Source organism: Rhea pennata, chromosome 6 (assembly GCF_028389875.1).
Source record: "Rhea pennata isolate bPtePen1 chromosome 6, bPtePen1.pri, whole genome shotgun sequence".
Taxonomy (NCBI): Eukaryota; Metazoa; Chordata; class Aves; order Rheiformes; family Rheidae; genus Rhea; species Rhea pennata.
Genome location: NC_084668.1, coordinates 17336662 through 17362056, shown reverse-complemented (window position 1 = coordinate 17362056; position 25395 = coordinate 17336662). Strand labels below are relative to the sequence as shown.

Here is a 25395-nt window from a genome sequence, read left to right as displayed (position 1 = left end):
GGGCTCCGTGCCCCAGAGCTGCCCCCCAGCAATGGTGGAGGGTCCCGTGCTGCTGGGATCCCAGCGCCCCGATGCTGTTGCAGACCCGCCGAGACCGGGCAGCACCAGCAGCGCCCGAATCTGCGCTGCTCTTCAGCCCAACGCCTCCCCAGCAGCGCCGCCCTGCCCAGTGCCCTGCCCGCGGCGGGGCCCACGGAGCAAGCGGGTCCTGAGCGAACAGACCCCGAGGCAGGGCTTAAAAGTGCCGCAGTCAGCGCTAACGAAGCCTCCCCGTTAGTTAGCCGTCGCAGCCAGCTGCAGGAAGGGCAGTGCTGCTGGCCGCCTGCCCGCGGGCACAGCGCCGCCGGCTTGGGGGTCCCGCGCCGCGGCCGGGCTCCGTTTGCAGGGCTTGCCCGCGGGGGCTGCCGGAGCAAAGCTGCGCCCTGTGCCACCCTCCCGCCTCCTTTAGCATCGCCCCGCGAGCAGCCTCGTGCACCCCTCGTCCTCGCCCTGCGGCACCCGTGGGGGATGCTCAGCCCCGTGGGGGCACTGGGCACCCCGCTAGGTGTTGGGGCGGCGCAGAGGAGGGCGGCTCAGCGGTACAGCCGTCCGGCTGGGGCGGGTGGCCCTGGCACCCGCTTCGAAGCTTTGGCCAGGGCCACATCCCCTGGAGTCCCCCAACCTCCTGCTCCTGCAGCAGCCCCATCTGTCCAGGCCACGTCCCCAGCACCCGGCTGGGTCCCCTTGGTTCCCTCCGATACCACGGCACGTTGCTGGCACAGCGTGCGCTGTCCCCGCGGCAGCGTCTCACCGGCCCCACGGATGTGGGTTGCCAGGTCCAGCAGAGCTGCTCGGCGGTTTGGCAGCTTCGGCGGCTTCCCGCGGGTAGCGTGCCAGCCCCAGCCCCCTCCTGTTCACGGCGTTGCTCCTTTCTCTGGGTGGAGAGGGAGCGGGCAGGGCTGTGCCCGGCTGCAGCAGCCGGGCGCCTTCCCCGCTCCCCGGGCCCGGCCGTGGCCCTGCGGGGCGCTCAGGTGCTTCCCGAGGCCGTGGGGCAGCCGGGAGCCTGCAGCGGGGCTGGGTCCCCCCCAGCATGGCCATGTGTAAGGGCACCCGTGGGGCAGGGGGTGCAGGGCCTGTGGGGCAGCAGCCGGCCTGCCCGCAGAGGGACCTGGGTGCTGGCCAACCCTGTGCCAGAATCCCTGCTCCGACCAATCCTGTGTGAGAATCCCTGCTCTGCCCGGTCCCATTGGAGGATCCATGCACTGGCCAATCACATGTCAGAATCCACACATTGACCAATCCTGTGCCAGAATCCATGCGTTGACCAATCCCACATCAGAATCCATGCACCAACCAATCCTGTGCCAGAGTCCTTGCTCCGACCAATCGCATGCCAGAATCCGCGTGCTGGCCAATCCCAATGAAGACCCCCGTGGGAACCCCCATCTCCCGCTATCCCACGGTCACTTCGTGTCTGGCCAATCCCCTGCCAGGCTTGGAGTGGGAGTCGCACCCCAGCCAATCCGCTATTGCCCTTGCCACCAATGGCGGGCGAGCAGCCCCGTGGGCAACCAATCCCGTGTGGCGGCTGCGGCCACCCCCCTGGGGCTGGGGGGCGCAGTGCCGTGGGGCAGCCCTGAAGGGGGCCGGTGTGGGGCACGGGGCGGCGGAGCGGGCCCCGCTGGGGGCTCGGGGGGCGGCCGGGCGGCTCCGGCGGCGGCCGAGGGCAGGACGGCGGCGCGTGCCGGGCGGCGGGCCCTGGGGCCGGAGCCAGGCGCGCGCTGGCCTCCGGGCCGGACCCGGCGCCTGGGAACGTTGCCTTTTTAGGTGCTGGAGCGCGGCGCGTCCCTGCCCCGTGCCGACCCCTCCGGCGCGCGGGGAGGGCGCTGGCGGGAGCGGGAGGCTCCCGGGTGCGCGGAGGCGCCTTCGCCCTGCTACCGACCAAGGAAACGCCCTTCTGCCCCCCCCCCACCCTTCCAAAATGTGCCCAGGGAGAGAAGTGACTCTGGCTTCTCCCCCTTCCCCTAGTCCGTCCATCAGTGCAACTGGTGGGGCGATTGCTCAAATCTGTTCGGAGCCAGGAGCTGCCCTTATTTGGGTTGAAACCAGGGCTATTTTGGTGCCGCTGGTTCAATCGAAACCAGTCGGAGCCGGAGGCCCTGCAGCTCCCCTGCGTGTCGCCTTCCTGGTTCGGCTCCTCCTGGCCGGGGTGGCTCGCCGGGCTCGCGGTGGCCACCTCCCTGCGGCGCCTCGTCCCCGGCGCGCGCGACCGTCCTGCCGGCGACTGTCCCGCGTCGGGCCGGGGTGCCCGGGCGGGCTGCGCGCCGGCTCTCGGGGCGCTGGCGGGACCTCCCTCGCCGTATCTGCAGTCCCATCTGCAGGGCCGAGCGCGCCGGGTGACTTCCCTCGGCTTGACCTGCTGCCGCGTTCCTGGTGGCCGGCAGCCTGGCCCGCGCCTGCGGCTGTTGCACAAGGCACGTCGCGCGCCTCGGTGCTGCAGGCAGCCCTGCGCGGCGGCACGGTGTCGTCCGCCTCCCGGCTGCCCGCGTGCCCGGGATCAGGGCTGGGCAGAGGCCCGGGTGGGTTAGGAAGGGCTGAGCACCACGCGAGGCAGGGACGAGCGGCGCGGCTCGAAACACGCTGTCCTCCTGCGGGGGACTTGTTGCATAACCGGGAGATTAGCTGGGGCTGCGAGAAATGTGCGGCTCGGCGGCCGGGCACGGGGAGGGGAGGGAGACAGCAGGCAGCGCGTGGGGTGGGCGGGGGGAGGCCGACCCCAGCAGGGCGAGCGTGTTGCCGACGTGGGCAAGGTCGGTGGCCGGCAGAGCTGTCTTTGAGCCCAGGTCGGTCTGGGAGCTGTCGGCTGTTCGGACACGCTGCCTCTCTCCGAGCCGCCTAGCCTTGTCTTGAGGGTCAGGGATCTCCTGGATCCCCAGCAGCAGTTGGTGGTTGGAAGGGGGTGGGATGCTCAGCAAGGCTGGTCCACCAAGGTTGGAAGGAGTGCTGGAAGGGGGTCAACCTTTTTCAACTTCCCAGCTTGGCAGCCTCAACCCTGATCTCCTAAAGCATCTTCTGCCCCTGGCTGCTGTGGGGTGCTGGAGCAGAGCTCATCCTCTTCCTTCTGCTGTGATGTAAGGGGCTTTGGCGTGGCTTGGTTGCAGCTACAGAGCTCGAGGGAAGGGCTCTGAGAGCCACCAAGAGGGTATTGTGGCTGGTGGTTGTCCCCAGGATCCCCCCTCAGCTGGGGTAGGATCTCAGGGTGAGCAGAAAGCAATGGGGGAACCCAGGTGCTGCACAGCCGAGCTAGGATGTGGAGTGGAGCTCGGGTGACCTTCCTGAGAGGGAAGAGGTCCCCTGTGGGGTGATGTGGGACTGGGTGAAAGCAGAGCTCTTGGGGTTGCTGTGACGAGTGGGCTCGGGGCGGGCTGAGCTGGCATCTCACCACGCAGTCTCTCTTGGTGCCACCCCGGCATCATCCCGCTAGGCACCGAACGCGCCACTGAGTCACCGTCCTCTTTGGCAACTGCATTTTCCGCCCTGCGAGATGGTTTTGTCAGGGTCCTGCTTGCAGCCCCTCTTCCTGCCCCCCCCTTTCTGGGGGTCAGAAGTGCTGAAGGCAGTTAGGTGCCTTGCTCCCCTCATTTGGGGTCCGAATCCCTCTCAGGCCGGGGTCCAGGAGGGCAGTGCCTGTGTCCGAGCCCTCCAGCCTGCGTTGGGGGCGATGCTGGAGGATGGGGCCGGGGTGCTGCTGCTGGTGGTGGTGGGGCGTTCTCCAGCCTTGACGTGTGGTCCGGGGTGGAGGGGTCTCTTTTGGCAGGCGCTTCTCCGGCTCCGACCGCGCCGGCTCGGCTCAACTGCCGGCGTCTCCGTGCCTCGCCGTGGGAAGCTGGGAAGGGCTGGCTCTCGGGAGGGGGCGAGGCGGCTCCGACCGCAGAGCGAAACATCTGGGGCCGCTCGAACGGCGCGCGGCGCTGGGAACCGCTCGCCGCCTCGCCTGCCCGCCGGCCGCCTCTCGGTGGGCGTTCGCGTCCCTGCCCTGCCTGCCGAGCCCAGCCCGGCTGCCTCGCCGTGAGCCCCTCCGAAGCACCCGGCTGCCCGCGGGGAAGGCGGGGGCGCCCGCTCGGCCTGGCTCCCTCCTCGCATCTATGGGTCCTGCCGCGCGATCGTGAGCTGGCGCTGGGGCCTTCCCCTGCCTCTGGGGTAGCCCGCGTCCGAGCGGGACGCGCTCTGATTTTGGGGGCCCTCTTATTGCTTTGGCCCCAGGAGTCTGGTTTTTGCGTGACCCGAGCGTGTCGGGATTCACACGGGGGCTTGTTGGCTCACGCCGTCAGTCCTGGCGTTGCAAGAGTCAGCACCGGCCCGGATATCGGACAGCTCAGGAATGTTTATCGGAGCTCCTGGGGAAGGGAAAAACAAAAACCGCCACCCAAAGGAAGGGATATGCGTCAGAGATGGGCCTGTATAACCCACCGGCTTCCAGGCCGGCAGGGCCGCGGGCTGCGGGCCAGCCCTCGCCTGGCCCCGCGTGCGCCGGCTCCGCTGCGTCTCCCCCCCGCCCCGGCCAGGAGAAGCCGCTCGGTGCCGTCCGGACCCGGCCTGCTCCCGAATCGCGGGGCCCTCCCGTGGAGGTTTGTCTCCCGGGCGCGGAGCGTATCCCTCCCCTGCCATCCCGCGCCTTCGCTCCCGGCGCCTGCTGTCTCGCCCGCGGGGCCCGCGGCTCGGCCGGCCGCTGCGGCGTGCTCGGGGCCGTGCGAGGCCGGCGGCGCTTCGGCGAGCGCGGGCACACGCTGCGGGGAGCGCTTTGGCTGGAGCAGGACCGGGCGATGCCCCCTCGGCCTCGCACGTCCCCCGCGGTGGGCCGTGGAGGCAGCTCGGTGCAGGAGAGTCACTCTCCGATGACGTGCTCCGACGCGCGGACGCGTCGGTGGGCTCCGGGCAGTCCTGACTTTGGTGTGGCTGGCCAGGCGGTTAAGCTGGGCAGAGGGGCGCAAACCTCAGGGACAGGAAGTTTCCGCAGGGCTCGTGACAGCTGGTAGCTGCGTAGGAGAGACGGAGCCCGTCAGCGTCCCGCAAAGGGAAGGCTGCAGCGTGGGCCCAGCCCTCCGCAGGACATCAGAGAGTCCACGCAGGCCCCCAGCCGCGGGTGCTAGTCCACCTGGAGACCAGGCTGCGGCGGTTTTGCTGCTTGGCCTTCGCCTGCAAGGCAAAGCTGGGTTTAAAAGCAGCGGCTTGCAGGTTGCCGCTTGGGAGAGACGGGGCTGCGGGGTGCAGAGCCCCGGAGGCTGGGAGCAGCGCCGGGGGCCGGGCAGGGGGGCGGCCCCCGCAGATCGGGGTGCAAAAGGGAGGGGAAGCGCCAGCTCCATTTGACGGCCCCCCGGCGAAGGCGACGTGGGGGGCGCGGCGGGGCCGGGGGGCCGGCAGGTCCGTGGCGATGCCGCTGCGCCTCGTTCCTCGCATTCCTGGGCAGGGCTGCCGGGCGGAGGGGTCGCGGCGGCGGGAGCCGGCCGGCAGGAATGCAAACACCGGCGGCGGGGAGGAGAAAGGCCGCTGTGTGCGCCGCGGCACGGCGAAGCCCGGCCGAGGGGCGCGCGCCCGCCCCGCCGCTCTCCCAGCGCGCGGTCCCTGGGGATGCGGGCGGCGGCGGCGGTCCTGGGGCGCCTCCCCGCCCTCTGCTCCCGGTTCGAGGCCGGCGGGAGCCGACTCTGCGCTCCCGGCATCGTCATCCTCCGTCGCGAGCTGGGGGGAGGCTCGGGAGGCCCGCGACGCCAGGGGTCTTGCCCACCCCCCGTGTGAGCCCACCCCGCACGTGCGTGCTACCCGCTGGCCCCGCGTCCCCTGGGAGCCTGTCTTGCTCCCTGCCTGTCCCGGCGGAGATGGGGAGGGCTGGGGACTGCTGCCTGATTTGGGTGACTTCCTGCTGTTTGGGTGCAGTGCCCTGAAGCCCACCCATGTTGGGAAATGCCTTTTCTGGCCCAAAGTGGTCCCCGCTGGCGAGCCAGGGTGATGTGGAGCAACAGAGCGGCAGGCAGGTGAGGGCTCTGTGGCCGCCTGGGGAACCCGAGAGGGCTTTCGGGGTGTTTTAGTGCTTTTTTTCCTCTCCGTGTAAGGAGTGGAGGAAGAAAGCAGAGTTGAGCTCCCGGCAAGCAAGGGTTCCCGTGGCTGGGTTCGGGGACAGACCCCTGCCGTGGCCTCGGTGCCCTTGTCACCCGTGGTGTCCCCAGTGTCTCCCATAATCTACACCATTCCGGGGATGCCGGAGGCGTGGTACCGCTGTGGTGGGTTTTGGGGTCCCCCTTGGCTGCTGATGGTCTCTTGGTGACCTCCACCTCCTACACAGTCCTAAATCGCCCTTAGTCTTAGTGTGGGCTCTGGAGGTGACGGACTCAAGATCTCTCTCCTAGAAAGCCCGCCTGCCCTTTCCCAGCTGGGGCAGGGGGAGTTAGGAACCGTCTCTCCCCCTAGATCGGCTGCTGGGCTCCTTCTGCCAGGCTCTCCGCTCTGTGCCCTGGCACTCCCGTCCGAGCCGCCCTCCCCGCCAGAGCCCGGGTGGTAAAAAAATCGCCCACAGAAGGAGAGCAAATGGCTGCGGTCGGTCAGCGCTGCCTGCCCGCGGGCGCCAAGCCTGCCTGGCCTCGGGCGCAGAGGGGCCCGAGGCCTGGAGGCGGCTGGATGGGGGTCCGGCTGTGAGGGGCAGGGAAGGGCGAGGAGATGGGGCGATCCAGGCTCCCCCATGCTAAGCCAGGCTGAAAGCTTAGCTCCTCGCTGCCTCTTCCTCCCAGCAAGAAGGATGCTCCTGCACACCTGGGTACAAGCCCACCACGGGTGCCCTGTGTGGGTCAGGGTCTTCCCTCTTCCCTGTGAATGCAGTGGCTAATTTCAGCCAAACTTGAGAGGGGGGAAAAAGCTTGAAAACAGTGCTAAGTTCCCACAAGATTCATAAAATTGCCTTTCTGGGAAGAGAGAAAGACACACAGCCTGTGTTAGTGTTTCCTGTGAGTAGGAGGAGAGGTGTCTGGTGAGCACAACTCTGTATTAGATGTCAGAGAATCCACTAGGGCAGGAAACTGCAGCCACATGGACCCCAGCTCTGTCCTTCTCCAGCTGAAGGAACATCTCATGTGTAGCATGCAGACCTCTTGTCTTCGTGTCCCAAGGGGGAGACTGAGCAGCTCCCCCTGTCACCGGTCCCGGCGTACCAGAGGTTGGTGGCCGCTGAAGCTCCAGGAGCTTTTTTTTTTTTTTTGGGGGGGGTGTTATTTGAGCATCCTCACAGTGGGGGAGCCCGCAAGGTCTTGGGCTGCGGAGCGGGGCCCGGCGAGGGCTGCGCGAGCGGCGTGCGGGGGCGCGCGGGGCGCTGCGCGGACCTCGCCGGCTCCGGCGCGGCCCCGGCCGAGGCAGCTCGCTGCCGGAGAACATTCCAGGGAGGCTGGCGCGGGGCCAGCGCCGCGGGGCAGGGAAAGGGGCCTTTTATGGAAGCGTTTCTGCATTAGAATAAAATCATAATAATAACGTGCAGGGGAAGGGAGCGGGAGGAGGAGGAGGAACCCCTGAGCAAAACACGGAGGCAGGATGGGTACGGTCGGGCGGCCGAGGAGAGGACGGGCTTCGGGCAGCGCGGTGTCCGGACCGGGATGGAGTGGGATCGGGACGCTGGGAGAGGGATGGGATGGGGTGAAACCTGCTGGTCCCCCGTCAGGAGAGGCTGCGGGTGGCGCAGGAGGTCCCCGTGCCCCGCACCAAGGCGGGGGATCAGCCTCTGAGCAGCGTCTGGCCGCTGAGCACGGTGGCTCGGTGCCTCGGGGCTTGGGATAGGGCAGGGGCCGGCTCGCCGGGGTTGACCGCCCGCGGGGTCGCGCGGTGGGAGCTCGGGGGGGGACGAGGCGTGCCGGATCACAGCCTCTGGTTACCGCCAGCTTCTCTGGGGCTCTGCTGGGCCACGGAGCTGTAGCGGCTGTTCCTGGTGCCCAGGAAAACAAGGCACTGCCTCTCCCACCGTGGCATGCTGCTGGTTCCTGGCGGACTGCGGTGCACGCAAAACCCAAGGTTAATTGTCAGTAATTGCCACTGGCAATTAAGGTAACAATAGCTGAGCTGTTCAGCTGGCGTCTGCAGAAGAGCTCACGAGGCCAGGCAGGGTTTTGTTCCAGGTTTTGTTCCAGGAGCTTGGATTTGCTCCTGGCATCAGGCTGCCATGCCGTGCCCTGGCATCAGGCCGCCGCGCTGTGCCGTGCCGGGCCCGTCTGCCCCATGTGGGGCCGTGCCCGCTCACCCCGGCTCCCTGGCCGAGGACGCGTGGCAGAGCGTGTCGTGGCCCCAAGGCTTTCTCCCGTCACGCCGGAGCCCAGCCTCGTCCTCGGGAAGTGTGCCCAGGATGGCACGAGTTGTCCGGTCCTCCTGCCGCTTCCTCCTGCTGGCCCAGGGCTTGCACGGGGGATGTTGCAGCCAGGCCCCTTCCCACGCTCTGCTCGGCGTTGAGGCCCAGCGACTAATTCTTGCCCTTTTTCTGCTTTCTTGCAGGCCGCGACCCCGTGCTCCCCCCCTGTCAACTATGAGCTGGTAAGCGAGCGCCGCCGGCCCTGCATGCGTGCAGGCGTGCGCCCGCGCGGCCTCCGGGGCTGGCGGATGGGGATAGACCCCGGTTCTGCACTGGCCTTGGGGCTGTCTCTGCCTGGGGGCTGCAGGGTCTGAGCCAATGTGTCCCCCCAAACAGCAGTGCTGGGGTCCCATTGGGGGCTTGATGTCCCACCCTGTTTTTGGGGCCGTGTCCCCCAGTATTGCCAGGCTGCGGGACACCCCGTGTCTGAGCATCATGAGCAGGTCAGCCCAGCTGTCCCGGGACTCCCCGAACGGGGGCTTTCTGGGAAAAGGGGCTTGCACCATTCCTTTGGACGGGATGGGACCCCGCTCGGGCTCTGGTGTCCCTCGGAGCCGAGGGAGCTGATGGCCTCCCCTCCCCGAGCTGGAGCCAGGGCAGTTTCTTGCATGCCCGGAGATGGCTCGACCAGATGTGTCTTTGGCTCCCGGCGCCCAAGGCTGCACGTTAGCATCCCTCAGTATTGTCGCCCCCTTGTTTTGTCCCTCCTGGGGATCTTTAATGAGTGTCCGGAAGCTGGACGGAGGCCGGGGAGCCTCCAGGGTAACACACAGCCCTTCCCACCCTGTCCTTTCCGGATACAGGGAATGGTGAAAACAGCTGGGTGTCCCTGGGGTCATGGGGCGCTGGGGCAGTAGCTGTTTTTCCCTCTCCGCACGCTGATGTGGGGTGCAGCAGGCCTTTGGGGGTATCAGGGCAGCGGGCTGGCCCTGGGACGAGAGTGCGGGGGTGGGGGGGGGTGGTCCGTGCTGGGGGCAGAGATTTGGGAAGGGCAGTGCCCAAGGGTGCACACGGCAGGGCACAGCAGGGCTCCCTGGCTGCCCCATGCCCAGCCTGGCTGTGCCAGCCGGGACGAGCCGCGCGGGCACGCGGTGCTCTGAGGTTGGCGTCACCCGGGGCCGGCACGGCTGCTCTTTCCTCTTGCTCCAGGCATCTGCCAAGGCCTCTGCGTGCTGGGGCAGGCGCAGGGGAGCGGAGGCTGTGGCAGGATTTTGGCTCTGGGCTTGGCTGCCAGCAGCCTGGCAGTGGCAGGGGGTGGGGGGGATGGCTGTGCGCCATGCAGGACCCAGGGCTGGGCACTTGATAGCCAGGCAGGGATCTCCCTTAAACGGAGTGGGTTTCATGAATGCCTAGCCCTATTTTGGCTTTTTGCCCTTGAGTACCTTCAGTGCAACCAGGGCACTCGTGGAGGGTGCCTGCGTGCACCAAGGGCCCGGCGGAGGCTTGGTGCAGCCCCGCGCAAGCTCACAAGAGCAGCGCGTGAACACAAACGTAATGAAAGTACGGGAACACGCTGCCTGCCACGGGCAGCCCGCTGTGGTTATCTCCCTGGGTTTAATCTCTGCGCACACCCCCTCCCTTGCCCATGCCTGCCAACCTTCATACTCGCCCTGGGGCACTTATCACTAGCAAAAACATGTTGGCTTCGAGCTGGGACCGTTACTGCGGCTTCAGGAGGAAATTAAAAGGGGTTTGCCCCATCCCCTGGGCTGGAAATGGCAGCCCCTGCCCTGCTCGCCTGGCTCCGGGGACAGGAGCAGGAGGGCTCAGACTGGTCTTGGGGGCCCCTTCCATTCCTCTGGTCCCAGGACCGAGACCCCCAGGAACCACCCAGCTGGATCCCCTTGCTGTACTGCCCCCAAGCCTTCCAGCCATGGGCATCCCCTGCCCTCTAAATTTGAGGATTTTGTGCTCTCCCCTACCCGGGGTGGTTTATTCTGATCCCTAACTCCTTTTCAAAGCTGTTTTTGTCTTCACAGGAGACATTTCACCATATTTGCCCCCTTTTCAAGTGTCTCCTGCTCTCATACCCTCCCTCTCCTCTTACAGTGCCCGTTAGTGACTGTGGGGTCGAGGCAAGAAGCCCCGGGACGTTTGCAAGCCCTGGGGGAGCTGGGTTTATCTGCAGGAGCTATGTCTGGCAGTGGCCCATGGCCCTGCTGGGTGTGGGGCTGTGCAGGACTCGCTCTGTTGTTTACTAAGATGCTTCATGGCCTGCAACGCCCAGCACTCAGCAAAGGGGCACGGCCACAGCCAGGGACCTGGTTTTCTTGTTGCAAATCACCGCAGTGCACTGGGGCCCTGCTGCAGCCAGAAGATCATGAAGGAGGGACATGGGAGGCATCAATTATTGAGAGTTTGGGAGCTCCCAGCTGCTTTTAGGGGTCTAGGAGTTGGGCATGGCCATGGGGCTGGTGATGGAGGATCCAGAAGAGATCCTAGAGGTGCCAGGAGTGCCAAGTGCCCATAGCGGAGTGGGTGCTGGGCTCAGCCAAGTGATCTCCATCAGCTCCAGCACGACAGTGGTCCTGTGCTGCTGCGAGGCTGGAGCTGCTGCTGCGAGGCTGGATGGCTGTACCTTTGGTACTCAAGCAGGGCTCTGAGTTGCCCCAGCTCCACGCCTGGGTTTTGAGGGATTCTTGACCTTTAGGAAGAACGGACATGTCTTTCCCATGAGGGCCTGGGCAGGGAAGGAAATGGGACCATGGAGCATTTCCTAGGAAGGGTCAGAAATAGCCAGGGAGAACTTTTGAACCCAGTCTTCACTCTGTTGGTGTTTGTGTGTCTCTCAATCTCTCTCTCTCTCCCTCTCCCTCTTTCTCCTTTCCTTCACCTTCTCCTTCCTGTTACCTGTCTGCCTGCAGCCATCCCAGGGGGAGAGCATCACGAAGCAGGTAGACACCCTGGTAAGTGTTACGCCCCTGGGTCTTTGCCGGGAAGCTGCGGAGGCTCATCTCAACCTCGAGATGTTACTGGGGGTCATTTGTGCCTATTTCATTGCCATAAGCCCCCAAGGGACACCTGCAGCAGAAATCCCTCAGTCTGCCCTTCAGAGACCCGTGTGGCTTCCCAACCCTGCTGAGACCCCTTCAGCCCTCTGCCCCCCCACCAAACCACCCTGGTTGTGATGAGGGCTGAGTTGAAGGCTGAGAGAATTGCCCAGGGTCGCTGAAAGAGGCAGTGTCAGAGCTGAATGGGGGCCCTGGAGGAGGCTGGGGCTTTTGCAGCAAAGCCGGCTTTCCTGTCCAAGAGCTGGGGAGATGTTATTTAATCCGAGGACATGAAGTTGCTAAGACAGTGTAGACAAACACCCTGCCAAAGTCAACGCAGACAGCTTCCCCGTGCCCCGCAGCCGGCTCGCGGTGCCTCCATGCACACTGGAGTTGGGACTGGAGGGGTGGAGCAGATCCCCAGCTAGGGTGCAGGGAGAATGGCTCCTGCAAGGAAGAGGAGCTGAGAGCCTTCCTTGCCTAGGGACCAGCTTTGCTCCATCCCTTTGGCTGTCCAGGCATGTTTCCAGCCCTCTCCAAGCTAGAGGAAGAGCATTCAGAGCTGAAAAAACCCAGTGGGGTGTCAGGGACCCCTTTTGCTGCCTTTACACTCTTCTGGGGAAGATTTCTGACATTTCTCTAGCCTTTCTTGTAGCTGAGATTGCCCTTTCTGGAAGCTGGAGCCAGAAGGGATCTGTGGCTTTTGGATGGTGTCTAGAGCCTGGGGACATGTCAAGCCAGTCTGGGGTGGGACAGCAATGGCTGCTGGCACTGGAGGGATCTTTCCCCTAGAGTCATGGACACTGGTCAAAGCTGGGGCTGGGACCAATCTGATCCAACTTTCCCTGTGCCAGACCAGACTGGGGACATACTGGTTTGAGTGGGACCATGCATCCTAGGGTGTCTGATCCAGAGGGGATTTTTACAGCGTGTTTTTAGCCCAGCTGCCAGCAGAAGTGTTTAATAACACGAGTGCTTATTCTTATCAGTTGATCGCTGGCTGACGCTTCCTCGTGCAGGGGCTGGCTGGTGGGGACAGGAGCGCGTCTGTGGTTAGAGCGGGGAGGGAGCAGGGCCGGCCCATGCGCCCACATGGCTGAGCCCGGGGCTCGTGCCGGCGTGAGTGACGGGCTGTCGGAGGGGTCCGGCCGCGTAAGCGTGCTGCTCCAGGTTGGGAGGGTGCCAGGAGCGGAGCCGCCATGCCTTGGAAGTGGATTTGCAAGGGTCTCGCCATGGCCAAGGTAGGGCGAGCACGGGGAGGTGGGCACTGTTCGCGTGTGTGGCTCGTGGTGGCAGAGGCGCAGGCGGGCTGGAGAGGGCTCCGGTGTCCCAGCCTCGCTGGCGCTCCTGTGCTTCGATTTCCCCGTCTGGGAGAGGGGAGTATTCTCGCTTTCCCCGTGTCATCTCTGCCGTGTAAGGCTGCGTCTCAGGACCCTGCTCCAGCCGCGTGGGGCAAAGGGGGCTCGTGGGGCTCCACTGGCTGGACAGGTGTGTGTTGGTAACCAAAATATCTCCCGTTGGGAGGGCTTAGGGCAGAGCACAGCCTGCGGCAGGGAGCCTCTCCTGGCCACCAGTGATGCAGGGACTACCCTGCTTTTGGATTCAAGGTTGCTCTGTTGTCTCCCCACTCCAAGTATCCCGATTCTGCGTGAGAAGATTTTACCCTCCATTTTTGCTGGTTTTTAACTCCTTTTTTGACCTCTGGGGGTGATTAGGGAATTTGGGGCACTGTGGGGAGCCCTTTGGAGGGGGGATTATTGCCTCACCCAGGCACCCAGATGGGGACGTCGTCTGCCGGCATGGCTTTCACTTGGGCAGGGAGGATGCTGGCTCTCGCAGGATCCCAGGATCCCAGCAGGATCGGCTCCCTGGGCCCTGCAGGCTGCCGAGCTCTGCTCTGCCGGGCGGCCTGACCTTGAAAGGGGGACGTGAGGCTGATGGAAAGCAGGAGCTGCTGCAGGGAGTGACGCTGGCTGCACACGGGAAAACCAGCCCCAGGCTGAGGCTCCGATGCGGAGCCAGGGACCGTGCCGGATGAGAGATGGAGGGTGAAGGATGCTGTGGAAATCTCACAGCAGTGAGATTGCTGTGCTCCCGTGTGCTGGTTGCATGACTCTGTTGCCACTCTGTGCCCCCAAGCAGCTGCATTGCAGCTCTGCTGGTGGTGGCAGCAAGTCCTGCAGCTCCAGAGTTGCTCCACTGATGGAAGAGGCACCCATGGGAGCTGGCTGAGAGGCACCTATCTGGTTTAACCAGGTTTGGATCCTTCTAGGGGATCGGGATGTGCTACCCGTGCAAGACGAGCCTTTAAATGACTCCTGCTTGTTTGCTGGAGATACTAAAACTAATGAGGTGTGAGTGTGTTTTTCCTTAGCGGTTTTTTTTGGAAACCTTGCTTTGTTTTTCGGCTGAGGTCACAAAGTCACCGAACAAACCGGCTGCAGATGAAATTCTTGAGGCCGGAGAACACGCATAAATAGAAGTTTCCTGCTCTGAGAGCTCAAACATTTCCTCCCGGCGTTGGGCTCCGCAGAGCCCCGGCCAAAGCAAATCGTTGTGCCTGGCTGGCTCCTCACCGCTGCTCAGGCAGCGAGTGTTTCCTGCCAGGCCGTAAACCTGCCCCTTCTCCTGGTGCCAGGCAGGTACAAAGCTGCTCTATTGGGCCAGGTGTGCACACACAACGGCTGGCTGGGACCAGAGGAACTTGAGACCTGCTTGAGACCGTCTCCCTGCCAGCCATGCCCTCCTCAAAGACCCTCTGTGACTGTGTCTGTCCCAAAGTGCTGGCCTGGCTCCGCTGGGTGCGTGAGCTGGGTTTGGTGCCCGCGGCTGCAGGGGAAGAGCAGCACTGTTGAGGTCTTTGGTGCTGCCAGGATGCTCGTCAGGGTCATGAGATGCTTTGGAGACAGTGACGGTTCGGGGGTGCTGCAGCCTGTAGCACAGTGTGTTGGGGAGGAGATGCTCCAGCAGCGTCGTAACACCTGGCTCTGCCGGGGCTGTTGGGGCTGCCCTGGGGTGCTATAGTGAAGTTTAGCATCTTGCGTCTCGTTCACAGGGGCAGCGTTGTGCCATTCGCGTGGCTGGTGAGGGGCAGGGAAGGAAAGTGGAAGGGTGCCTGACAGATCCGGTGTGATCTGTCCATGGCACTGGGGAGGTGCTGGGGGGACTCCCAGAGCAGTGACATGTGGATTTTGGGGCCGAGGCAGGGTTGGTGCAGCAGGTGATGGTGCTGGCTGCTGGCTGGGTCCCATGGCAGTGACTAGTTTTTCTTCTCTCATCCTTTAGGATGCCACCAAATCCCCCAGGAGTGGACAGTCACGCCGAAAAACGTCCAGGTAAAGCTCAGCGCCTGCCCTTGTCTGGGGCCATGACGGCTGCCTGGGATAGCAGCTCCTCAGGAGCCCTCTGGAGTGGGGTCTCCTGCCGCAGGGGACCCAGGGAACTGCATGGGGGTGGGAACACATGGCAGGGACACTGTTACCTGCTGGCTGGAGCTCAGAGTAAAGGTGCTGCACACAGGGTGGCTTGTGCCCAGCTCTGCTGCAGGTAGGAGGCTTCCATGCCTCAGTTCTCCCTCTGGTGACAAACTCTGCCCTGCCTGGCCCCACCTGATATTTCCCTTCTCCAGACGGACTGCTGACATACCTGGGAACCCCACAGCTGCACCCCGACAGGGCTGTCTCAAGGCAGGATCATTTTCCGAGCCCGGGGCAAAGCGTTTCACCTTGGAACAGGAGAGTTTGCAGGCACCCATACCCTGCCACTGCTTCCCCACATGTCTCAAACTGTGTCACGTAACCCAGAGAGCTGTGCAGGATTGGGATGGTCACCTGTGTCCCCACCTCCACACTGCATCCTGATCATGGCCCCTTCTCTTGCACAGGAGCATGAGCGTGACTGCAGCCATGGAGAGCAGCTGCGAGCTGGACCTGGTGTACATCACGGAGCGGATCATCGCCGTCTCCTACCCCAGCACAGCTGAGGAGCACAACTTCCGCAGCAACCTCCGGGAGGTGGCCCATATGCTGAAATCCAAGCACGGGGACAGCTACGTGGTGAGGGGCACAGCTGACTCTGGTGAGGCTGGGGAGGGGGCTGGGGCACTCTGGCCTGGGGACAGAGTGCTGCAGGGGCTGGGATCCTGCATCCTCACCTTCTGCAGGTCTCAACTCTGGTGCTTGGAGCCAGAGAGGGAAGTCTTTGCACTGGCATGAATGCATTTTTCTTCCTGGAAGTTTGCCAGTCTGTTTTGGACTCTATGGGAATTTTAGGCTGTTGCAGTGCCCTGCGGCAAGGCATTCCCCATATTAACATGTCCCAGAAAGCTTCTTGTTGTGAGGAGGAGGGTTGGGGAGGTTTCAGGGTGAGGAAGAGGTGGAGGGGTGACAATGGCAGAGGGAGGAAGGTGTCCTCTGATGCTGGCTTTCTCTTCCTCACAGCTTTTTAATCTCTCTGAACGGAGACATGACATCAACAAACTTCACCCCAAGGTGAGCTGCACTTGTGGAGAGCAGAGGGACTGGGAGAGGGTTTGGAGGGCTCAGGGAAGGGGAGGAAGAGCTGACTCTAGGCACTGCTCCCTGTTGCAAGCTGTTTGGGGGAGGAGCATCCATCCTATTTACTCCACCTTGCTAGCATAGGGGCAAGGCGGTGACAGCCTGAAGGAAAGCATGGAACTTCCTGATGAGTGTGCCAGGTCTCAGCTCAACACCCACTGGCCCAAGTCCAGCTGCAGGGGCTTCCTGATGACTTCCCCTTGATTCCCCCTAAAGTGGTCCAGGTGAATTTGGGGGAGCCCAGGACAGCCAAGCTATGAGTGACCCACTGGGGGCTGAGATCTGGAGCCCCTCTAACATACTTCCTTCCCTCCACCAGGGCTGGGGTTTGGCAGTGGGGTGCACTTCTAGTAGAGAAGCTTGGATGAACATTTCAGGGCAATGCGGTAGCATTTCCTCGCTTTGCCCACCCTGGAGACATGCCCTAGGCTTTGCATACCAGTAGGCAGAGGGGCTGTAGAGGGGGCAGAACAAGGCACGGGTATGACCGCCTGCCTTCGGTGCTCCTCTTTCTGCACAGGTGCTGGATTTTGGGTGGCCTGACCTGCACACCCCTGCGCTGGAGAAGATCTGCAGCATTTGCAAAGCCATGGACACGTGGCTCAACGCGGCGCCTCACAACATGGTGGTGCTGCACAACAAGGTGGGCCAGGCTCTGTCCTAGGGGCACATGATGATGGGGAGCTGGGGGCGAGTGGGGCCCGGGGGGCCGCAGGGACGAGGCTGAGCAGCCACAGGGGTTGGCAGGTGCAGGAGATTGCTTGGTTTGGGGGGGTGTGGGGGGATTGGCATGTGTGTATATAGGCTCGGTGTACCTGCAGATGAGTGTGTGGGTATAGGGGTCAGGGTGTATGGTGTGCCTGTAGGGTTTGAGGTGCACGTGGCTCAAGGCGTCTATGGGGTTTTTGAGTGCATAGTGTGTGTTAGACGTCTGTGGAAGGGGTTGGCGTGACGTATGCGGGGGGTCAGCATGCGTGCGGTATTTGTATATAGGGGTTGGTGTGCGTGTAGGTAGAAGTTGGCATGTGCATGGTGTGCGCGTGTAGGAGTGGGCGTGTGTGCAGTGTGTATGCAGAGGCTGGCGTGTGCGTGCCCATGTGCACGGCAGCCGTGCCTGGGTGCTCACATATGTTGCCACCCCTGTGAGCTCCTTTGCTTTGTGCCCGCAGGGGAACCGCGGCCGGCTGGGGGTTGTCGTGGCTGCCTACATGCACTACAGCAACATCTCGGCCAGGTGAGACAGGCCCTTGGGGCTGCATCTCTCCCACCATTGTGCTTCAGCCCTCTGTCAGTCTCCTGCAGCCCCTGCTGGTGCTGCGTCCAGGTGCCACGAGGTGCTGAGGGCTTCCTTCCCTTCACATGCTCTTTCGTTCCTGCAGTGCGGACCAGGCTCTGGACAGGTTTGCCATGAAGCGCTTCTACGAGGACAAGGTGGTGCCGGTGGGACAGCCCTCACAGAAGAGGTGGGTCCTGGTGTGCATCGCAGCCTGAGTTTTGCCCCCTTGGCCAAGGCGTAGCAGGAGCTCTGTGGGGCAGTTGAGTGCAAGCTGATGGAGCTGCTCCACTTTGTGTCCTACCTCAACCTGCCTGTCCCTGCTCTAGGTATATCCATTACTTCAGCGGCCTCCTGTCTGGCACTATCAAGATGAACAACAAACCTCTCTTCCTCCACCACGTCATCATGCACGGCATCCCCAACTTTGAGTCGAAAGGCGGTAGGTGTCCCTGAGCCTTCCCTCCACCCTTCCATGCCCTAACCACTGCCTCATGCTGCCAGACTACTTGTTTGCTAAGAGTTTTTTTCCCCCATAATTTCCTGGGCAATTGGAATTCTTTCCTCCCTTTCATCTCCATCCAACTGACTACTCCTAGTAGCCAGACATGAGCCTTTTCCCACAGGGATGCCCTCCCCTTGGGAACTCCTCCTGTCCTGGGGCTCTCAGTGCTGGCAGCTGCCAGAGCTGCAGGGTGAGGAGGCTTTTCTGATAGCTTTTCAGAGGACAGGACCAAGCTGAGGCTTGGCCTGGGGATGCAGTGTCCTGCCTGGTGCCACTTCCCACCAGGGCACTGAGAAAGGGTCCCTAGCTCAGGGACCGAGCAGGCTCTGTCCTGCCTCCCTCACCAGCCCAACCTTTGGCACAGGTCTTACAGGACCCATCTGTGCTGTAGCAGGTCCTGGCTTCCCCTTTTCCCCATAACGGCCGGCCCTGCCCAGCCTGGGAGCATCCTTTTCGGTCCATCTCGCCTCCCTGTTGCTGCTCCAGATGTTGCCCACAGCTGGCTCCCTCGCAGATGCTGCCTGGCCGAGGCGGGGAGCGGCTGTTTGCCTTGGCTCCCACGCTGTTTGGATTTCTACCCCGTGACTAATCCCTGCCCTGGCCCCTCCGCCCTGCCGACTAACAAGGCGCCTTCTCTCCCGTCATTGATGTCTTCCAGGTTGTCGGCCCTTCCTGAAAATCTACCAGGCCATGCAGCCCGTCTACACCTCGGGGATCTAGTAACTATCCATCTCCTCTCTGCTCTCCCTCCATCACGGGGCTCTGGGGTGTTACCATCCTCGCCCAGCTCATGGGGGCTTTTGCGAGGGGGCAGATGGACGGATTCAAAGCCAAGTCCATTTGTTGTGCCAGGGCTGGTGGGAACTGTAACGGCGGCTCCCCCTTCCTTGAAGGCAATGACTAGCTGTGCTGGGCTATACTGGGTAGGACTGGGCCCCCCTGCTGGGAGGGCTGTAGTGACTCTGTGTATCGGCAGAGGGAGCCTGGGGCTGCGCGGAGCCCGGGGCTGGTTGTCCCAGGCAGGGAGCAGGGGACACCTCTCCCTCCTTTGGGGATGGAGGCGTTTCTTTTCTCTCTGGCCAAAGAGCTGCTCCTACTACCAGGAGAGCTTTGAGCGATGCTTAAAACACCGTGTCCCTGCCCCGTCACGGTCACAAGCACTCGCTCCTGAGACACGCTCTCCCAGGGCTGTTTCTTCCTCCCCAGGGTATCCCCATGTACCCTATAGGACTAAAACCTGCCTGACCCCCAAGCCTGTGTCCCCATCCTTGGAATTAAAGAGTAGATTGGGGAAAAGGCGTTGTGAAGAGCGTCTTTCCCAGAGCCCCTCTAAATTGTCTTTTTGAACTCAGAAAAGGCCTCCCCCTACCCCTGCCATTTAACCTTCCCATGGTTTACCCTGGCACTGTTCTCCAGTGGGAGCACCCTGGGGTGAGTTTGCATCCCTGTTGGGGTCTCCCTGGCCCTGCCAGGGCTGGAGCCCCCGGAGTGAGTGCTGTCAAAGGCAAAGCAGGAGCCGATTTCTCCAGACAGTGCCGAGGCTGTGTCCCAGCCTGGGATCCCCAGCTCCTGGCCCCACCTCCAGCCTGTGGCTGAGCCCTCTTGGGAGGGAGCAAAGCCCCTCATCTTTGGGGTAGTCCCACCTTATCCCCCTGAACCGGAAACTCCCTTCCTGGCTGGCTGGGCATCCCCGTTAGCCGAGATTTACTGCCATCCCAGCCTCATCTTCCAGCTTTTAATAGACTGTTTATGGGACGCTGGTAATAAGCTCCAGGTTTATCTTGCCTGTGAAATCCAACTCCCTTCTTCTCTCATCCCCCATGCTTGTCCCCAGTTGCCAGACGGTGACACCACCGCTCAGAAGCAACTCCCCGTCACGCTGGAGAGAGAAGCACTTTCATCAGGGAAACTGAGGCAGAGAAGAGTCCTTCCCCTGAGACCTCTCTCTCCTTGTCCCTTGTCCGACTTGAAACACAGGAGCAGGGTGGGGGGCATGAAAACTTAGCCCTCTTGCTCAGGCCCCAGTCAAACCCTCTGACCCAGGATTTTGACATCCTTATCAAGCTGTCTCAGTGTCTCTCTCCTGTCTACCTCTCCTCTGGGATTGAGGTGCCCCTTGAGGTGGGGGACGTGATCCTCTTCTACCACCAGGAAAGCCAGCTCCATGCTTTGAGCCTTTTCTGAGGGCCTTCCCAGCTAATTTTGGGTGGAAGGTGCAGGTGGAGGCAGCAATGGGTGCTGCAGGGGGAGCTTTCTTGTCTCCAGCTGTGACTCCTCCCTGCTGCCCGGTGCCAGGTCTCTGCACCATGGCTCATGTCCTCCTGCCATCCCTCTCCACAGCAACGTGCAAGGCGACAGCCAGATGGGCATCTGCATCACCATTGAGCCCGGCCTACTCCTCAAGGGTGATATCTTGGTAAGGAGCCTCATCCCCAGCCCAGCTTCCTGTGCGGTGAGGCCTAGGCAGTTGGGGGACCAGGAGCCTCAGGGCTCAGAGCATCCTGGCTCCACTTGGGGGTCCCAGGGCTCCCCTCCTGTCCAGCTCTAGAGGCTCCTAGGGATTTGCAAGTCTTCATGGCCTGTTCTGTCTCCTCTCTGCAGCTGAAATGCTACCACAAGAAGTTTCGCAGCCCGACGCGTGATGTGATTTTCCGCGTGCAGTTCCACACGTGCGCCGTGCACGACCTTGACATTGTCTTTGGCAAGGAGGATTTAGATGAAGCTTTTAGAGGTAAGCATGCATGTCTTTGCAGCATCCTCCTCCTGTAAACTCCCTTCTCCCAATTCCGTGCTTCTCCTGCAGCTCTGATGCTGCTCCCACTGCTGGGATGTCTGGGCACCCACCACTCCTGCTCCATGGAGTGTGGTGCCACTCAGGGACAGGTGATGGCACTGTCCCCTTCACTGCCCAGATCTGGTACTGATAAGGAGGGATTGCCTTGTGGTTGTTTCTTAGCTGAGATGCTTCATGCTGGTATCACTGGGGTCTGTTTCCTGCCCAGCTCTCGACTGTGGAGGGCTGGGGCATTGCCCCACACTGGAATATCTCACACCAGCTCCCTGTTCTTGAGCTGGCTGGGGTAGTGCCCTGTGCTCTGGATGTGTTTGGAGTGGTCGTGTGGATGCTGTCAGAGGGACAGATGGAGATGGTCCCCTTGCTCTGCTCTCTCCCTCTCCCAGATGACCGCTTCCCTGAGTACGGGAAGGTGGAATTTGTGTTCTCCTATGGTCCTGAGAAGATCCAAGGTATGACTGGCTCTCCCTGTGCCCTGGTGGGTAGGCTGGATGCTGGCTCCCTTCTCCTTCTTCCCTGCACCTCCAACACCCTTCCTGCCACCCTGCACCCCATCTCTGGCCTGTGCTGCTCCTCCCTCCTCCCCCTGTCTTGTTTGCAGCCCCCTAATCATCGGGGGGTGATCCTTGGAGCCAGGCACCAACCGCTCTCGGAGTGCCCAGGGGTGCCCTGGAGCCCTGGCTCACCTCTCTGGGAAAGCTGCACTCTGAGACACTTACTGATCTGGGAGAGAGGGAGGGGGCATGTGGGAATGGAGACCTCCCCCCAAAAAAACAAGTCCAGCACTAGGCATGCTTGCTGTGGGTCCCTCTGCTTGTCCCTAGGCAATCCCCAGCCAACCTTGTACACCTTCTCTGTGTGTCCTGATGCACTTTTCCCATCCCGTCCCTTGGCCTCCCTGTTCCTTTTCACTACCCTGGACACTCTCCTGCCCTCTTTGCCTGGCTGTGCCCCTTTTCTTCTGTCTGTCCATCAGGAAATCCCTTTTACTATCTGCTCTGTCTGGTCCCATGAAGCATCCTGTGCCATCATGGGATACCAAATCCCCCAGAAGGGCCAATATATGATTCTTCTGCCTTATGTTATGACACTGCCCCTCTCTCCCTTGCCTGCACCTCCTCTCCACCTCTTCTCCCATCTTGATTCACCCCGACTGACTGTTCCTCATCTTTCCAGGTATGGAGCACCTGGAGAATGGGCCCAGTGTCTCTGTGGACTACAACACATCTGATCCACTCATCCGGTGGGATTCCTATGAGAACTTCAACATTCAGCGTGAGGACAGTGTGGAGGGCTCCTGGGCCGAGCCACCCCTGGCTGGCAAACACCTGGAGAAAGGTTAGGGCTGTGGGCAGTTTATTGGGGTAATCCGCAGGTTCTCGTCCTGTTCCTGGAGAGGTGAATACGGTAAAAGGGTCCCTGTGAAAATCCACCCTCCTTTGCTTGGAGAAGGAGAAATTGGCAGGCAGCAAAGCTGGGGGGACATGACCACTGCTGGGGAGGCGGCATGGCCAAAGGGCTTGTGCTACTGTTTGGGGACAGGTGGATGAGCAAAAAAGCTGTCCCCCAAGCCTGCAGGGACCCCCACTGCAGGACATTGACCCTCGAGGGCAGGTTCATGGAGGCGAGGCAGGGTGTGATGTTAGGGGTCATCACTAGCCCAAGTCTGTTCAGGTTTCTGCAGAGTCTCCACGTCTTGAAGCAGGTTTCTCACATGAGCAGGGCTGCACCGGGATGCTGGCACCTGGGTAAACCCATGTGTTCCCCCGAGACTTCTCCAGTGCCTGTAGGCCAGCTGGGTGATCCATCTGGCCACATCTCCCTCAGGGGAACTGGAAATCTCTAAATAGCTGGGCCTGAGGGAATAATGAACCTTGATGGAGGTGATCTGAGATGGTGCCAAGGAGAAGTACTGAGCTCTGGTGGGAAGTTCTTACTGACTTCTCTCCTCCCGTGGTGACTTGGAGCTCAGGCTCTTCTCTTGGTGCTCTTGCTCTCACAGTCCTGTTTGTGCAGAGCAGGATCTAGTTCACATACTGCTTGCTCCCAGAGCCTTGGGAAACCACATAAAGATCCCAGGCCTACTAAAAACCTCTTTTGGGAGCCAGGAGCTGGCCCACAGAACGGCCAGCTGAGGACATTAAGTCTTCCAACTCCTTTCTTGTGGTGCCAGTGTGGCAAAGTTGTGGGACATCGCCGTGCCTCAGTTTCCCCTTGGGGAAAAGGATACTTCACTAGCACCAGAGGGCCTGTGCTGTTGCTCAGAGCCCAGGAAACTCTCTTGAGCACCCTCTAGGATGGCGCAAGATGATTGCCTTCGCCCGCTTGCCAGGAACAGAGCGTACTTTCCTGTTGAGGAGTGGTGGGCCCATGTCCCGGCTGGGAAACCACCTGTGGCTGAACAGATGCCTGAACTTTCCTGGCCGGGTCCTTGCAGCCGGCTCGGCCAGGCGTCCCTGGAGCGGCGTGAAGCAGGGACAGCTGCAATCCCCGGTGTGCCTGAAGGTCGCCGGCTGCCACCGCCGCGCCACGGCCGAGCTGTGTGCGGCCGGGTTTGTTGCAGAGGGCAGGGGGGCCCCCGGGTGCCCGGGGCGGGCGAGGTAGTCCCCTGCCCCCAGGCAGAGCATGGGGCCAGCCCTGGGGCGGCTGCGCGGAGCTGGCAGAGGCGCCCTGCCTTGGCGCAGGGCGGTAAACAGAGAACTCGTGACGCGCGGGCTCAGCTATGCGGCGGGCGCCTCGGGCACCCGGGGTGACCCCATTCCTGCTGCGCGGAGCCGGGCGTCAGCGTGGCCTCTCCTGGGGGACAGCGGTGGGCAGCGCCAGCGTTTACGTACGAGCGGGCTCCCTCTTGGTTGCGCGCCAAGCCGCGGAAAGCTTTGGCCTGGACGCGGCCCGAGCAAACAGCTCCCGCGCGGAGCTGCGGGTCCAGCCGCTAGGGAAGGGGACGCGTCCCCCCGTGAGTACAGACCCGTGTCCGGGCGCTCCGACTCTGCTCCGAACCAGTGGGACTGGCTGGCAGCCCCTTTCTGCCTGCAGAGAACGGCATGCCTCGCCGCACCGGTGTGCCACCTTGCTCTGCCTCCGCTCCGGGCGAGAGCGTTCCCATCCGAACGCAGGTCTCCTGGGGGAACGGGGGCGGCCCCCCGGGACAGTGGGGTGCAGAGCGGTGGCCGGGCTGGGGACGTCCGCTCTGCGTGCAGCCCATCTATAGGGGACCTTCCCCACGCCGTCCGGAGGCACCTGGAGCTGCGGTGGGGAGAGCGGCCGCGGCGGGCTCGCGAGGAGGGCGCTGGCCCCGGCTCGAGCTCTCTGCTTCCCTCCTCTCCATTGGGACTTTCCCTCTTTCCCAGCTCCGTTTCCTTCCTCCCTCGCTCTCCCCTGGCCTTTGGCTCCAGCAACCCGCGGACCGCGGGCAGGCGAGGGCCGCGGGGTGCCAGAGCGTGCGGACGGACGGGCCGGGATCGGGGCCCCGGTGTCCGGGGAGGCGGAAGAGGAGGCTGCGCGAGGGGGTCCTTGTTTATGGTTGTTCTCGCCTTATTTGGTCAGGGAATTGCACGCCACATTTTTGGCACGGCAGGCGCGAGCGAGTGGCGGCCGGGGGCGGAGGGGGGTGAGGCTGGCACGGGGACCAGCGCCGGGCTGGGATCAGCTGCGGCTCCTCGCCTGTGCCACTGCCCTTCCCCGCGGCTCGGTGAAGGCTCCGCGGAGAAGCCGCTGCGCTGCGGGAAGACGGGATCTCCTGCGAGCCGGTGGGTTCCCTCTGCCCTGCGTTGCCGCCGGCCGCCACGCTGTGGTTGGGCACAGCAGCTCTTGGTGAGGGGGATGCCTTTTCTCCGGGCACTTTAGCTCTGTTTGGGGGTCTTGGAGGGGCTACTGGGCTAGATGGACACCCCGTGGGCTGGAGGTGATCCTGAGGGGAAGGTAGCCCTGAAGGCAGAGGGGCTGGTGGATCCTGGAGGTCTTCTGGGGGATCTGCTGGGGATGGTACTGCCTTGGTGCCTCCTCAGCTCCAATGTGCTTATTCTCAGCAGTTTAGGGAAAGGGAAACTGAGTCGCAGTGCAGTTGGGATATGACAGGTTTTGCCCTGAGCAGGGAACGTCCTGGTGCTGTCTCGCCACATGCCATCCACTCCTGCGCTGCACAAGATGAGCCGTGTCCCTGGCACCTTGCAGCTCCCCCTTCCCCTCCTTCCTTCTCCCCGACGGGACTTGGGGACCAATGATGGCTCCGTGGCAGGTTCCTCTGGCAATTACGGCTGTGATCTGTTGGCCAAGTGGTTGGTTGTGGAGGCCGGTGATGAGGGTACCTCTTCAGCTGCCTCTGGGGGTTCAGGTGTCCCCTCCCCAGGGTGGAGCAGGCTGAAGGATGCTTGGAACAGTGCCTGGTGCCTCCCCTCCATGTGGACCTGGGCAGAGGAGACTGCAGCCCTCTGCCTGGACTCGGTGTGTGTCATGTCCCGTAGAGGGAAACCAGTAAGGCCTGAGCGTCAGGGTCCAAAATGCTTACTTCTTTAGGCGTCTCCATTGTCAGGGAGCTTGTCAGTCAGAAAACTCTGTGAGATCCCTCCAGGCGGGTTGCTCTGCAGGGAGCAGCGAGCGGGGCCAACCCCTTCCCGTGCCCGTGCTGGCTGTGGGGCATCGAGCCGAGCTGTGGGCAGTCTTGTGCACCCCACACTGCTTCCTCGAGAGGCCTTTCCCTAGCCAGTGGGGCTTAGGGGCTGCGCACCGCTGGGTTTGCAGCTTGCTGCAGGATCTCTGCAGAGACTTTTGGGGTACTACAGAGCGGGGTGAACACAGGTGGAAGGGGAATATTTGTTGCCTAAATTTCTTTGAGAAAATTGGTGCTGTTGCAGAGCAGGGTGTGGGGTGAGGGCTCACCCAGAGCTGTCTGGGAGGGGTTGTCCCTGGGTTTGGAGTGTGGTGG

The 25395-nt window shown here is 62.7% G+C and overlaps 1 protein-coding gene across 11 annotated transcripts in view; it reads left to right on the top strand.

Moving 5' to 3' along the window:
• TNS1 (tensin 1) overlaps positions 1-25395 on the top strand; it is a 65495-nt gene that overhangs the window by 1285 nt on the left and 38815 nt on the right. For 7 of the 11 annotated variants that reach the window (XM_062579308.1, XM_062579307.1, XM_062579310.1 and 4 more), the window contains 14 exons: positions 8497-8535; positions 11218-11259; positions 14629-14678; positions 15227-15398; positions 15783-15833; positions 16420-16542; positions 17069-17133; positions 17279-17362; positions 17502-17614; positions 18336-18396; positions 20018-20093; positions 20279-20408; positions 20858-20923; positions 21648-21809. In XM_062579308.1, the coding sequence (XP_062435292.1) occupies positions 8497-8535; positions 11218-11259; positions 14629-14678; positions 15227-15398; positions 15783-15833; positions 16420-16542; positions 17069-17133; positions 17279-17362; positions 17502-17614; positions 18336-18396; positions 20018-20093; positions 20279-20408; positions 20858-20923; positions 21648-21809 (1234 nt within the window). Of the gene's footprint in view, positions 1-4456; positions 4608-8496; positions 8536-11217; positions 11260-14628; positions 14679-15226; positions 15399-15782; positions 15834-16419; positions 16543-17068; positions 17134-17278; positions 17363-17501; positions 17615-18335; positions 18397-20017; positions 20094-20278; positions 20409-20857; positions 20924-21647; positions 21810-25395 lie in introns of those variants that run through there. The other 4 variants (XM_062579300.1, XM_062579302.1, XM_062579305.1 and 1 more) reach the window with 4 other exon arrangements.